The sequence below is a fragment of the Octodon degus genome, unplaced genomic scaffold (genome assembly GCF_000260255.1).
Source record: "Octodon degus isolate 3935 unplaced genomic scaffold, OctDeg1.0 scaffold00059, whole genome shotgun sequence".
Taxonomy (NCBI): domain Eukaryota; kingdom Metazoa; phylum Chordata; class Mammalia; order Rodentia; family Octodontidae; genus Octodon; species Octodon degus.
In genome coordinates, this window is record NW_004524635.1 from 7,768,782 (window position 1) to 7,783,367 (window position 14,586).

General features: G+C 36.7%; 1 protein-coding gene across 8 annotated transcripts in view; it reads right to left on the reverse strand.

Annotated features, from left to right (window-relative positions):
• Slc4a7 (solute carrier family 4 member 7) overlaps positions 1 to 14,586 on the reverse strand; it is a 96,656-nt gene that overhangs the window by 54,886 nt on the left and 27,184 nt on the right. For all 8 annotated transcript variants that reach the window (XM_023718532.1, XM_023718534.1, XM_023718531.1 and 5 more), the window contains exons 3-5: positions 11,828 to 11,974; positions 6,013 to 6,151; positions 5,094 to 5,254 (exon numbers count right to left, since the gene is read on the reverse strand). In XM_023718532.1, the coding sequence (XP_023574300.1) occupies positions 5,094 to 5,254; positions 6,013 to 6,151; positions 11,828 to 11,974 (447 nt within the window). The remainder of the gene's footprint in view (positions 1 to 5,093; positions 5,255 to 6,012; positions 6,152 to 11,827; positions 11,975 to 14,586) is intronic.

The following is a 14,586-nucleotide window of genomic DNA, read 5'->3' on the forward strand; positions in this document are numbered from 1 at the left end:
AAAAAAAAAAAAAAACCTGAAAGAATGAACCCCACAGGTAAATTGTAATAACACAGTGGGGGCCTGCCCCTTAGCTCCGTTCTTTAAAGTGGCTGCTTCAACAAAGCAGTCAGGCTCAGGTTGCTGTGGTTCAATCCCCACAACACAAGCCAGCCAGTCATGCCTTGAAGGCATTTGGAGAAAAAAAAACAAACACTTCTGCCATTTTTGGGCTGGTGAGATGGCTCAGTCGTCTAAAGCACCGACTTAGAACAAGCTTAGCAAAGCACAGGGACCTCGGTTCAATCCCCCAGCACCACATGCCAGCCAGCCCTGCCCCTTGGTGGGCCGAGCTGGCCACACACACACATAAATAAAATTAAAAAAAAAAAAACTGTAATAACACAGTGATGACAGCTTACTAACATGTGAACTCCATACTACCACCACACTTACAAAAGTATGTACCACACTGTACTGTGTGATAACTGTAATGCCCAACTAAAACCTGGATGTCCACATTCATATTCCTCATATTGACGCAGTTTTTTAGTCATTCGTTTCAGAAATGACTTCAGCAACTTAAACATCTGCAGCACATGGTCAAATACAACACTCAGGTAAAACTAAACTTTTGAGAAATCCCAGTTAAGCTTATAGTTCTCCAGACAATCAAACATGGATGTTTTTCTTTTTCTAAGGGAGCAATTTACAGCAACAATCACACTGTCAAACTCATTACTGTTTCATTTGATCTGGGGTTTTGACGATTTACAGTCAGTGGCCAGATAACTGTATCGTAGCTGCCTTTTCCCTCCTTCTACTTGTATATGATCCTTCAAATCTCTCTACACTTGCATATTATACCTATCACCATCATCAATTTCTTGCTTGAATAATTCGAAGACAGCAACTAGAGAACTTGTTTCTAACCTCTTTCTAATCCAAAGGCACCCACAGCAGAGTGCGGTGGTTTATGCCTAAAATCCCAGCTACTGTACCTGCGAGTTTAAAGCACGAGGATCACCAGTGCATAGCCACCCTAAGCCAACCTATATTCAATTGGGAAAATAATCTTCCTGAAGAATACCTCATGATCACAAGTCCCCAACTTAAAAACCAGAAATACTGTCAAAATAGCTACCAACTACAATCTAATTTCTTATCTCAATAATTCAAGGCTACTAATAACACATCTTTATTTTCCCAACATGTTTCCTACAAATGGTTCATGAAATCTGTGTGCTTTTGTGAAACTGAACCATGCCTGCTTCTATGTCTCTAGACTTTGCCTCATGCTCTACCTCTTCCTTAGAACACTTTTTCTTGCACTATCTGTTCTTATTGAAGGTACTCAGTCGATGAGTAAGCTCTTTGTAGATCTTCCTTAGACAACTTGTTCCAAAAGGAAAAACAAAAACAAAAACAGAAAAAGAACGTTTTTCCCAAATTTTCAGAAAATAAACTCTATTCATGACAACAATCACTGTCTAATTTATCCACCTTCTCTAAACTTTTCTAAGACAAAAAATGTTATCTTTATTTGTGACAATTCCTCTTTCCACCTAGACAGTAAAAGAAGTTGAATATACCATTGTTAAGTACCTAAAATGTCACTTTATTTTCATTATTTGTTTCCTTGGCTTAACACTGGATTTTACAATATAACCTACTCTTACTTTTCTACTGTGATTTTGACTTTAATAGTAGCTAGCTGTGTGGCTCTTAGGCTGTGCCTGGAGAATACAGGAAGCAATCTTTGTGCTAGCACAAAGGGCAAAGTATGTGCACACAGGCAAAAGTGTCAACCTGGGATTTCTACCCACACAATAGTCTGGCTAACAGATTTTGCATTTTGTTTTACCTGAGCATCACAAGGGGTAAAACATACCCACACAACTTTTCTGTTCTATAAATATGTATTTTACCCTAATAGAATGTGGGTGTGATTCAATAAGCTATGCTTGAGAAAGGCAAAAATTCATCTTGGCAGCCAAACAGCAAGGTGTACACAGGAGCTCCAAAGCAGCAACACGTAAGTTCTACCCATGAAATGCTCAATGCTAAATTTCTATGCATTTAGAATGTTTTTCAAAACAGGTTTTTTTTTTTTTTATTTTTCTGATAGAAGCAGTCCAATTAGTATAATGGAAGAAAAACCAGATTTACAAGTTTTGGATGAAGGAGAAAATGAATCATCAGATTACTCTTGCATGAGTAATAAAGATGATAATAACTTTGCCACTGGCCATTAGAGCTAAAGTTCTTGTGACAATGGAATGAAATGGAGCAAGAACCAACCAATAGAGACACAGGGAATGTAGACCTTCTTGATTCAGATGTAAGAAAAAAGCAATGTAAACACATAAGTTACTAGTCAAAATGGTACAAAATGATTACACAACCAAATCCAAAGTCCAGTGTTAGAACTAGGTCCAAAAATATGGTAAGGATCTTTGCAGGGCTGAAACCTATTGGACGGAAGGCCAGTACTACCATTCAGTGTTGGACACTGTATCAAACAAAATGCTTCAAGATGTGAAATACACAAATGCTTAAATACAAGGACAATGTTCTGTATGCATCAATAGCCATACTCAAAAATGTATTTACTACGACACTCACTATCTGAACTGAAAGCATCCAGAGGTCTGTTGTATTTAGCAGGGCTTTCTCTCAGTAACTGCAGGAATGTGAAAGACTTATGTAAAAGTGGGGATGGGTTTAAAGTTTCAAAAGTGGGCATGGGCTTGAGGTTTGTAGAATAACAATGACACTGAAAAGAATTGGTTTCCTTCAGAATTATCTGAGGTTTGATAATAAAATCACCAGCCAAGAAAGAAGAAGAGTTGATAACATGACTGCTATCTGTTCCCTGGTTGAGACATTTGTGGGTAGTTGTCAAACAATTTATATGCCATTTGAATACATGACTATTGATGAATATCTTGCAGCATTTCCTGGTCATTGTGGCTGCAGACAGTATATGCAAAAAAAAAAAAAACCCACTTCAAAATATGACAAAGACTTACTATGCTTTCAATTTAGAAATTTAACTTGGAACCCACTCACCAGAACCTTATTCACATAGTAATAAGCTGAACGATGTTGTGAATAACAGACTTGTTTCTCTCATCTCCCAAACTAACTGAAATGTGAAATTTGACAAATCGGTTTACGAGTTTCCAATTCATGTTACATTTGCTAACCAGGCACAAGTTGACAAGCATAGGAACAGAAATTCCAAATGGATAGTTGCAATTTCAAAACAGAAACTTGTACAGTACAATCTTTGGATTTCAGAAAGATATAACAATGATCTCATATATGGCAAACGGGTACTGCTAATGTTAACACTGCACCATGATGGAAATATTGCTAGAGAAGCTTTGACAAAATGCAAGCTTGAGGGGCTGGTGAGATGGCTCAGTGGTCTAAAGCACCTATTTAGAACAAGCTTAGCAAAGCACAGGGACCGCGGTTCAATCCCCCAGCACCACATGCCAGCAAGCCCCCGCCCCCTGGTGGGCTGAGCTGGCCACACACACACACACACATACATGAATAAAAAATTTAAAAAAAAATGCAAGCCTGAGATGGTAACTTCCCACAAAAAAATCAAAAGTAGCATAGATTTATTAATGAGTTATGCAGCAACTCAAAACACAAAGTGTTGGCCAGTGGTTGTGTTTTATTTGATCTGAAACATGTCTGGCAAAGTTTGACATATATATATAAAATGGAGAAATTTTCTTAAAAGGATTGGGACCAGAACTCATAAGAGATCATTTACAGCAGATATAAAACAAAATCATTCTGCCTAAGGAATTACACAAAAAACTGAGCAGCACATCAGTGAGCTGACAAATAAATGGGCAGGCTACACATCACAAAGACCCATTACAACAACAGCAAAACCAAAAAGATGTCAACTATGCCCTACAACACAAGACAAGAAAACAAAATATATGTGCTATCAGTAAGCAGTACTTGTGTACAGAACAGGTGGCTGTCATATGTGAAAACTGCAATGGGTACAACAGTTGAAGGCTATTTTTATGGTAGAGCTTTGTTTGTATTACTCCATAATTCACATGGATGCCTGCTTCTGATATTATCTATCAGATTTTGTAAACAACTAAACAGCTGATGCAAAAATGTTGATGTCTAGTCTAAGAACTCAGTATATATTTGATATTTTATTTTATTGATATTGTACTTTCCTGCTAAGTACACAGGATATAATAGAGTAGAAAGTTCCTGACAAAACAGGAAGACCAGCAAGGTGACAAGAGCAGCTTGACACACAGGAAAGTGCACACATGCTGTCACCATGAGCAAGATGTGTGCAAGGAACATGCTGCTGCCTTGCATGAAGACCACCTGGGGCATGACAACTGAAGTAAAGATTATTTTTGTCAGAGAGCTCTATAGGTATTTTCATTGTAGATCATATAGGAATTTATTTCTGATGTTACCTTTTAAGTTTTACAAGCAAGTACACAGCTGATGTGAAAATGTTGACATTTATTCTAAACGTGTAATACAAACAAGAAAACTTTATTCCAATGGTATTTTATATTCCTGTTAAATACAGTATGTGTAATATAACGCGAACCTCCTAAGCAACAAGACCAGCAAGATGGCAAGTACGTCCTACAAGAAGGCCAGCAAAGCAAAACATGTGTGCTATCAGTGTAAGCAATAAGTGTGTACAGAACATGATGCTGTCATGTGTAAAGGCTGCCTTGGGTGTACCAACTGAAGTAAAGACCGTTTATTTTTTGGGTTCTATTGCTATTTTTATAGTAGTTTACATAAGAATTTCTTTTCTTTTTAAGACTGTACACCAAAAAATAGTTGAGTATTTAAAATTTTTATGCTTTTTATAAACTCTCAATAAATACTAAAAATTCAATACTTCATATTTTGACATTTTTTCCTGTTAAGTATTGTTTAATGTAACAAAGCTCAAATTAAAATTAATAATCCATCAGTACAAATCCTCTAAAAAATAAACACGGATATTACAGACTCACAACTATGTATCTTTATGACAAAATTGGCAGCATGCCCCATAGGATGCCGCCTCAGTACACCTCATAGAAGGTTACCTGCTATTTCATCTAGAGTGCTTGCTCTCATGTCCAGCATTACTGTCCCATTTAGGATGCAGCTCCTCAGCTCAAAAAGACTATGCAAAGACAATGTTGCCACATAAGGTTTACTCCATCGGTCACCACCATCTTCAACATCCTCTTCGAATTTCAGCCATCTGAACAATTAATAAGTAAAAATACTGTATAAAATTATTCCATGTGTTTTTCATATAATAAACATAAATTTGTTATTTTAAAAAGAAACCAAGAAAATTACCACCAGCAAAGAATTTTCTTTACAAGCACATTTTCACAAGTTAGGTCAATGTCTACAGTGGCGATAGTCACATGCTCTGTTCTAGCTGTCACAATAATAAGCCGATGGAAACAAAAGTAGAGACTTCAATATGCCACCCCCTTCAAGTCCCCTTTTACACTACCGATCTTCACATAAGATTTTTGTATTTGGGCAAGGCCCAGCTGGCACATGCTTGCATCCCAAAGATTTCCTCAATTCATTAAAAAATAAACTAAAAGGAGGTTAAGAAGGGAAGATCTCAAATTTAAGGTCAGTCTCAGTTACATAGCAAATTTAAGGCTGGCCTGGACTATATACAGTGAAACTCTGTCTTAAGAAAGAAAAAAATTTAAAAAGACTGATTTTTTTTTTAAATTTTGTTCAACAAAAGACTCACTAAAATCTCTAACAACATAATTCATTTGTATCACTTTAAAGAAAGGATTATTTAAGAAAAAATTTTGAGAGCAGAGGGGGAAAAGTAAACATGAAATTTCCAGACACTGACAAAGAAATTCTCTGCTAAACGTCTAAAGCACCAGCTGGATCTCCTAATTTTAATTTAATATTCTTATTACCAAGAGAAACCACACAAAGCTCAAGCCATCTGCAAGCCCTACCCCTCGGCCACCTCACCTCGCCGTTTCCTTCCACTCACACTCCTCCCCATCCCTGTAGCACAGCTCGTCCATCTCTGTGAAGAGGTCGTGGGGGATATGCTCCTCGTCGTCGTCCTCTGTGCCGAGGATGAACTGCACCCGCTGGGATGGTGTGTCTGCACAAAATGAAAAGGAGGTACACTCACTGTTTTCCTCAACTCATTCAAATACAGGTTCAGTTTACAAATTCAAACACTTTTGTTATAAACGAACCTATCTAAAACTTTTTTAAAACTCTTAAAATATAATTTTAGAAGAAAACCAAGACCAACGATCCAGACTCACCCTGAAAAAAGAAAGTACCACAAAAAGATTATCAAATCAGAGGAAAAAAAAACCATTAAAAATAAGTCGAACTAAATTGGTAACTACTCTCAAACAAACACAAATAAGCTCAGTTGTACAGAAGCCAACTTTTTCTCCAATGAGGGAGAAACAAGACTGTCAGCTGGAGGAAGGAGGTAGGAAAAGTCACTGCAAGAAACAGATACCCACTCACCACCCCTGAGACAAACAGACATGGATACTACCGGTCCCCAAAGGTGGCAAAAATAATTGAGGACAGGAAAAAACCTTAAGACTTGCAATTAAAAGCAAAATGAAACTCTGCTGAACATGAGATGAATTGCAGATGTAACAGGTTATCAGAACAGGTAGAATACAAAGACCAGATGAGAAGGAATACTTAAAGGAAAAGACAAATCTGAAGAAACTACAGAGAAAAAGAAAAAGACAAGACAGAAAGCACAAAAGCAAAATGACTGAAAGATCAACTCCAGCAAGAAACGTATAAAAGCAGCACATTCACGTATGCTTTGTTTGTTCTGCACAGCTGGGGTGCTCCTTCCGCAGGAAGACCTGTGTCACACACACACTGGAAACCTGTCAGATAGATTTTGGGATCATTATTTTTTGAACTTGGCAATTTGTTTTTTCACTCATCAAAAAATGTATGAAGATTTTATATAAAACAAACCATTTAAAATACAGCTCAGTTCTGTAGTTTTATAAACTGCTAGGATTTGCTACCAGCGTGACCCTCTCTATTTGAGAACAGACAATTTTACTCCTTCCAATGCAAGCCTATGCGTCCTTTCTCCTGCCTATGCCACTAGCGAGGTCCTCTAGTCCATCACTACCTGAAAGTGGTGAAAGAGGCCATCCTTACTTGTTCCCGAATCATAGGGAGAAAGCACTCAACCTTCCAATATTAAATGTGATACTTACTGTACTTTTTTTCTTTATAGCTGCCTTTCATTGGGTTGAAGAAGTTTCCTTCTATTCCTAGTTTGCTTAGTTTTGTTAGGAAATGGAGCTGAAATTATTTTGGAGGTTTATTTGGCGCCTACTATAATAAATGTCTGACTTTTCTCCTTTATGCAATTATAGGTATACTTACACTGATACATGCTTAACTTTTAAACAACTGTATATTTCTACTCAGTCATCATATTAGTGTCCTATTTTTGCTTTAATATATTACCACAAAACTGGAGGCTTAAACAACACAAATTTATTTTGTAATTCTTACACTCCTGGCCATCAATAGTCCAAAACAAGTCTTACAAAGCTAAAAATATACTGTTGGTGCTGGGTGTGATAGTGCACACCTGTAATCCCAGTGCTTGGGAGGATGAGGCAGGAGAATCTCCACAAGTTCAAGGACAGCCTGGGCTACAAAGTGAGTTCAAGGCCATCCTGAACTGCATAGGGTAACCCTATCTCAAAACACAAAACTATTCTGCTGGTACAGCTAGTTGTTCTTCCTGGCACTTCTTTGGGGACAATAAATAGCCTTACTTTTTCTAGATCTAAAGGCTGCCTATATTTTTTCACAATAGATCCTCACCACAACCATGTGCAGTTTTGGTCAATCTAACTCCTGTTAACACACTGATTTCCACTTACCCGAGCCTGCCTGATTGTTTCAGGCCTTTCTACATGACCTAGAATAGTAAGCCTCCATTTCCAACTATTTTCCTTAATTACATCTGCACCAAACATTCTGCATTAATTAAGTACAGTACTCCCAGGTTCAGGGATCAGGACATAAAACATCTTAGGGGCCATTTTCCAGCCTGTATCTACCACAATAAATTATCTTTTTAAAATACTGATGGGATAAGATTTGTTTTTATTTTCTTTAGGATTTCTGAATCTATATTCCAAAAAACATTTTGCCTATAGTTATAATTTTATATAACATCTCTGCCTAGTCTTGATATTAAAGTAATACTGCATTAATAAAATAAAGTATTCCTTTCTCTTAAATTTTCTAGCAAAGACTATATAATTTCTTTCTTCCATGTCTCAATTCATCCTTCATTATCTGGTAGGAAATTCATTCTGAGAATGCTTTAAACTACAAATTCCATTTCTTTTGTACATACTTTGAAAACATTTCCAGTAGTTTATGTTCTTAAAGTATATGTCCATTTAATCTAAACTATCAATTTTGTTGGCATGAAGACATTTATAATGTTCCCAAATTTGTCTTTCTATAGGGTCCATATAGAAAATTCTGGATACTTACAGTGTACACCTCTTTTTTTCCCTCTGTCCAGACTAGCTAGAAGTTTATTGATTTTATTTTGTCTGTCCAGAGAACCAGATTTTGATCTGACTGATTTTTATATTCTTTTTCTGGTTCTGATTTCATTCATTAGTGATCTGATTTCTCTTTCTTTTGGGTTTCTCTCTACATTTTCCTTAGTGTTTTAACTTAAAAGCTTAAATTACTTATTTCCAGCCTTTTCTAATATAATTCAATGGCATGGACAGTCCTTTAAGCACTGCTTTAATTGCGTTTATTTCCCTTTGCTAAATGAGTATGTCCATTATAAGAACCACATCCTCAGTTGTTAAGACTATCTTCATTATTTGCCTCTTGTGATTTTATTTCCAGTGAGTTCAAATTATCCTCTGCTTCCTGATGTACAGCTTCCTTAACCCATGACTGCTGCAAGCCCTGCTGGCTCTTGCCAGGACCCCTTTGCTGTGCTGCAGCCTGAGACTGTTTCCAGCCAGTGAGCTTGGGCAACCGCAGGACTTAAGCTCACCTGCATCTCCACTCAACCAGGAGTCTGTGCTGTGCACTGCGCAATGCCTGGAACTATCAGCATGTATCTCATCCAGCTGTCTAGCTATTTAAAATCAGAGGTCAGTTCAAACTTCAGTCATGAGATGAATAAATTCTGGGGACATAATGCACAACATGATATCTATAGCTTATATTGCACAGGTGAAATTTGCTAAAATGGTAGATTTTTCCTTATCAGAAACAAAAACTATGAAGTGATAGCTGCACTGACCAACTTGGTGTGGTAGTCATCTCACAATGTGTAAATATATAATGTATACCTTAAATACACAGTCTTTATTCAAGAATTTTAATTTAATAAAGCTGAGGGGGCAGTGGGAAAATAACAACAACAAAATAAACTGCATAGTCAACTGGGAGAGAAAATTCAATCTGTATTTTCAACAAGTCTAACAGCAAAAGCTGTGTGTAAACTCTTTGAAACACGAAAGAAAAGGACTTGATAGGGTCTAAATGAACCCACTGCAGGAACACCTTTCCTAGGAATAATCACTAGATTAACTATTCAATACTTGAGACTCTGAGGTAGAAGGATCATAAGTCTGGGGTCGGTGTGCGCAGCTCAGTGAGATCCTACCTCACAATAAACATTTCGGGGATGCAGCTCAGCATTAGAACACTCACCTAAGCATGCACACTGCCCTGGATTCATTCTCCACTACTACACATAGATGGGTAGAGATAAAAAGTCAAATATTTCCAACACAATAATTTATATTTTCCATTATTTCTGCTTGAAACATTGTTACTTCAGTGAACATACAAACAGTTTAAGTTTAATCCATAAAAATATCACATGCCTTTTTATTCAACATGAATCATGGAAGTATAATATGTGTAATCACAAATGACCCTAAGCTATCTTAAAGTGGATAGGAATATTGTATGTAACAGAAAAATTCTTCTAAGTCACTTTATAGCATCAAAACTCAGTAGTGTTGCTTTCTAAATTCAGTATTCATTATCCTTTTGCTAGCTACATGACCTTTGTCAGCAGCATGACCACTTAATACTGTATTAGGTCATCAATGTCTCTTAGCAGAGGTTAACAGATCCCCTTTAGTCTCTCACAGCTAAAGTTTTCTAATCCATAAACGAAAATAATAAGATCTCTTCTGAAACTCTTGAGAAATGGCTAAGAGTGTAGCTAAGTGATAGAGCCCATGCATGTATAAGGCTCGATAAGGGGCTGAGAAGATAGCTCAGTAGAATAAGCACCTGCCTGGCAAGAGCAAGGTCCTGAGTTCAATCCCCAGTATCACAAACACAAAAAAAGGTTCTATTACCTAGTATGTACGAGGCTCTATGTTCAATTCTCAGAACTAAAAAAGAGAGAGAGAGAGAGAGAAAAAACAATTATTGAGAAAATTAAAGAAGTATGTTTCAAAACCTAGTTGCTATCTTCGTTAGCCAGCCAGGCATTATAGTGCACAACCGTAAGCCCAGCACTCAGGAGAACAAGGCAAAACGATCAAGGTCAGCCCATATCTTAAAAAAAATCCAATCCACCTACCTACCTATCTTCATGTCTGTAACTTTGCTCATGGTGTAGTTCTATTACCCACAGTAAGATTGTCCTTCCATGTCTCTTCACAAAACTTACCTAAAGAATAGCGCACGCTGTCAACAGCAGTACAATTTACGTAACTTTACTAGCCTAATGGATAAGATCTTGCAGCCAAAAAAGAGTGATTTTAAAAAGGTACACACACACACACACACACACACACACACACAAAATCAGTATAGTCCAGGATGTCTATTCAACACATACGTAGGCACTGAACTATATGGCAAATAACAGGAAATAAAGCCCTACTAAATTTAAAGGTAAATGACAAAATTTATAATGCTGAGGCTGAAATGCAATAAAGAAACAAAATCCTTAATTTTTTTCACTTATACTAAGGAGATCTTAACCTATTAACAAAATACTTCCCTTACTTAAAAATAATCTTACTTCCATTATTAGTACCCCCCAATATATAAAGTGCTAAATTACTCTGCAGATATGAAGTTATTAAAATAAACAATATATGGATTATTTTGCTGAATTCACACACCTACAGTATTTAAATGGCAAGGGAATACCCCTCTCTGACAAAACTAAACAAAAAAAGGGGATAAAAACGAGGGACCATTTCGTATCTGTATATACAAAATAGTTAAGATAGATATACAGGGCCAGGGAGGTAGCTCAGTAGAATAAGCACTTGCCTGGCAAGTGCAAGGTCCTGAGTTCAATCCCCGGTAGAGAAAAAAAAAAAAAGATATACAGCTACTTTCTCCTAGTTCAATGAGAAGAAAGATTTGTACTAAGAGTGTTTGGACAGGATATCATGTCTGCATCTTGTACTATGAATAACCACTATGGAGACAACAATATGCAATGTATTACTGAAACTGTCCTAATCGGTCCTGAAACTGTCTCATTGCTATTTGTTTCTCAATAAAATTAATTTTAAAAAAAGAAAAAAATAAAACATAAAAAATAAAATAAAATAAAATAAACAATATAATAAAATATATGATATTTTTCCAGGGGCCAAGGAGATGGCTCAGTAGAATAAGTGCGTGCCTGGCAAACACATGGGCCTGAGTTCAATCCCTAGTTCCGAAAAAAAAAACAAAAAAAACGATATTTTTCCAGGAAAAAGCTAACCTGTTAAAGAGAATACCTATTTTCTCTTACCATAAGAAGGAGATTCCCTTCCATCTTCTTTATCAGATTCTTTATCTTTTCTTCTCCGGTGGTGATGTTTGTGTCCACGATGCCTATGACGCCGACGACTCTCTTTACTAAATGGTACATGAACGCCAATATATACTGCTCGGTGACCTAGTAACAGATTCAGAAATGTATTACTAACTTTTGAAAGGGAACAATATGGCATCCACGAAAGTACATCAGAATTTACTCTGGCAACAAAGAATTATATACAAGTAAACATAATTAACAATGGCAATCTCCCATGACTTTCCTTATTTTACAAAGCACCACACAGAATATTATGCTCATGGCAAGTTCCAAATTACTAAGAGCTACATTAAATGTAAATGATCCAAATACTCGAATTAAAGGGTAGAAATTGTAAGAATAAATAAAAATCAATACAGTTGTTACATGCCTTTGAAATAGCAAACAATACTACTGACAGATACTACATTATCCTGAGTTTGTTATAAAAGGCAGTTTGTTTGGGCCCATTAAATAAAACTGAATCAGAGAACCAGAGAGTGGGCAGCTCTGTCAAGTACTAAGAGACAAGAACTTGGTTTCTTTAAAGTTTAAACGAAGGCCCTATCTGTATTGAGTAAAGAGGGACATGGACTGACTACCTATTCAACTAGTGTACAATATGCAAAACATATCTGGTATAGAGCTGTTTTTTGTCTTTATACACAAAATTTGAAAAAGGCAGTGAATTATGAAGTTGATCACACTCTTCTTCCAACAAATCCTATGAGATGCTCAGAAAATAAGAAACTCTTCATTCTTAGATGAGATGTCATAGTACAGCTGATTTCCAACATCTTTTTGATTCTATACTTGCAAATCTGCTTATTTACTAAAACTCCCTTATAACCACAAAATCAATATTAGGAAGATTTAAAGGTCATCTATGAACGCGCAAAATTAGCAAATATTTGAGTTGCCTGAGATTCACACTCCCTGCTAAGGTGAAAAATGGGATACTGAGGTATCCCAGTGGTGACACATGCCTGTAATCCCAGCTAGTTCAGAGCCTGACATGGGAGGATCACAAATTTGAGGCCAGCCAGAGCCATTTAGCAAAACCCAGTCTCAAAGCAGAATATAAAAAGTTCTAGATGTAGTAGTTCAGCGGGACAGCACCCCTTGTCCAATTCCTAGTATCACCCCTAAAAAAAGCAATTTTTAAAGTTAAAAAATTGATAATTTATGGAAACATACTATTAAAATTACTTGTTTACACATCTACAACCTAGCACTGTCCAACACATAGTTAATACTCAATAAATGTCCACAGATATTAAATCTCAATTAGACCAAAAAAAGATTTTTTTACCAGAAACTCCAAATTTAAAAATTGATTATACAGGGTTTATTTTAAAGATGACAGGATTATTTCTGGGATTAAGGGTGGTATTAGCTGAGCATTTGCATATACCTATAATCACAGCACTCTAGTAGGCTGAGACAGAAGGATGACAAGATTTGAGCCCAGACTGGGCAACTTAAACACATAATAAGACAGTGTTTCAGGGTTAACAAAAGAAATGAAAAAGAACTGAGGATCTGTGTCAGCGTAAAGGTCCTGGTCCAAGCCCAAGTAGGATGGTGGAGGGGAGGGCAGGGGCACAGGCAGACTGACTGCAGGCTATAAGACACAGTTAATGTAAGCAATGAACTGCACGCTTTAAAATGGTGAATTTTATACTGTACATTATATTCTAATAAAAAAAAGTAACACTACAATATAGCTGATTTTATCCTTTTACCTTAGTGAAACTATTTCTGGTTGAACACCAAGAAAAATACCTAACAAAGCAAGTCCCATCACCATGCACTGGGAATCACAAAGCTGTTACTCCAGTCAGCACTGGAGGTCTTGGTATAAAACTGTAGTGCTCCAAGATACAAATAAATTCTGAGGCTGTAGTTCAGAAAGTCTAGCTATAATAAATAAATAAGAATACAACAGAATCCAAAGACAAGGAGAATGAACCTTGTGTTCCTACATTTGATTTGGCTGTAGTGCCCTCTGTTACAATATACAATAGACCCAATAGCCCTAATAAGCCTAGATTTCTAAAGTCACTTTTGTTAGTTTTTTAAAAATCTCAGATGTAAATGAGAATTCTTACATCTCTTTCCATCTCTTTTAAAATCAACAATCTCACATGAAACCAGCCACCACTAACAACAAAGAAAGCAGTTACTTAAAAGGCCCCAAAATGTCTATAAATCATTGGCTCTGAATACTTTAGCCAAGAATTGAGCCTTAACGTAATAACCAACATTAAAGTACATTACTATCACCAGTCGACAGAGAAAGTGCAAGGAGGTGAGCATACTCCTGCAGTACATGATCCACGCTCAGTCTACTCGTGGTCATAGGAGCACAAGCCCAAACCAAGGGTCACTGTAAGAAATGCCTACCGCTCCCCTTCACAAGCATCGGAGTCATGAAAGAGAAGAAAGAATGGAAAGTGTTGAAGATTAAGAGACTAGGGAGACAGAACAATTAAAAGTACTACTGTAGGGGCCAGGGATATAGCTCAGTGGCATAAGCGCCTGCCTGGCATGTGCAAGGTCCTGAGTTAGTACTATGGTAGGATCCCGAATTATAGGAGCTGCTGAATCATGGAACAGAAAAAAACGTTAGTATAAAAACCAATAAACTCCAAATCAAAACTGTGGTTTAATTCATTGTAGACCAGCAATTATTAATTAATTTAGCAATGAGC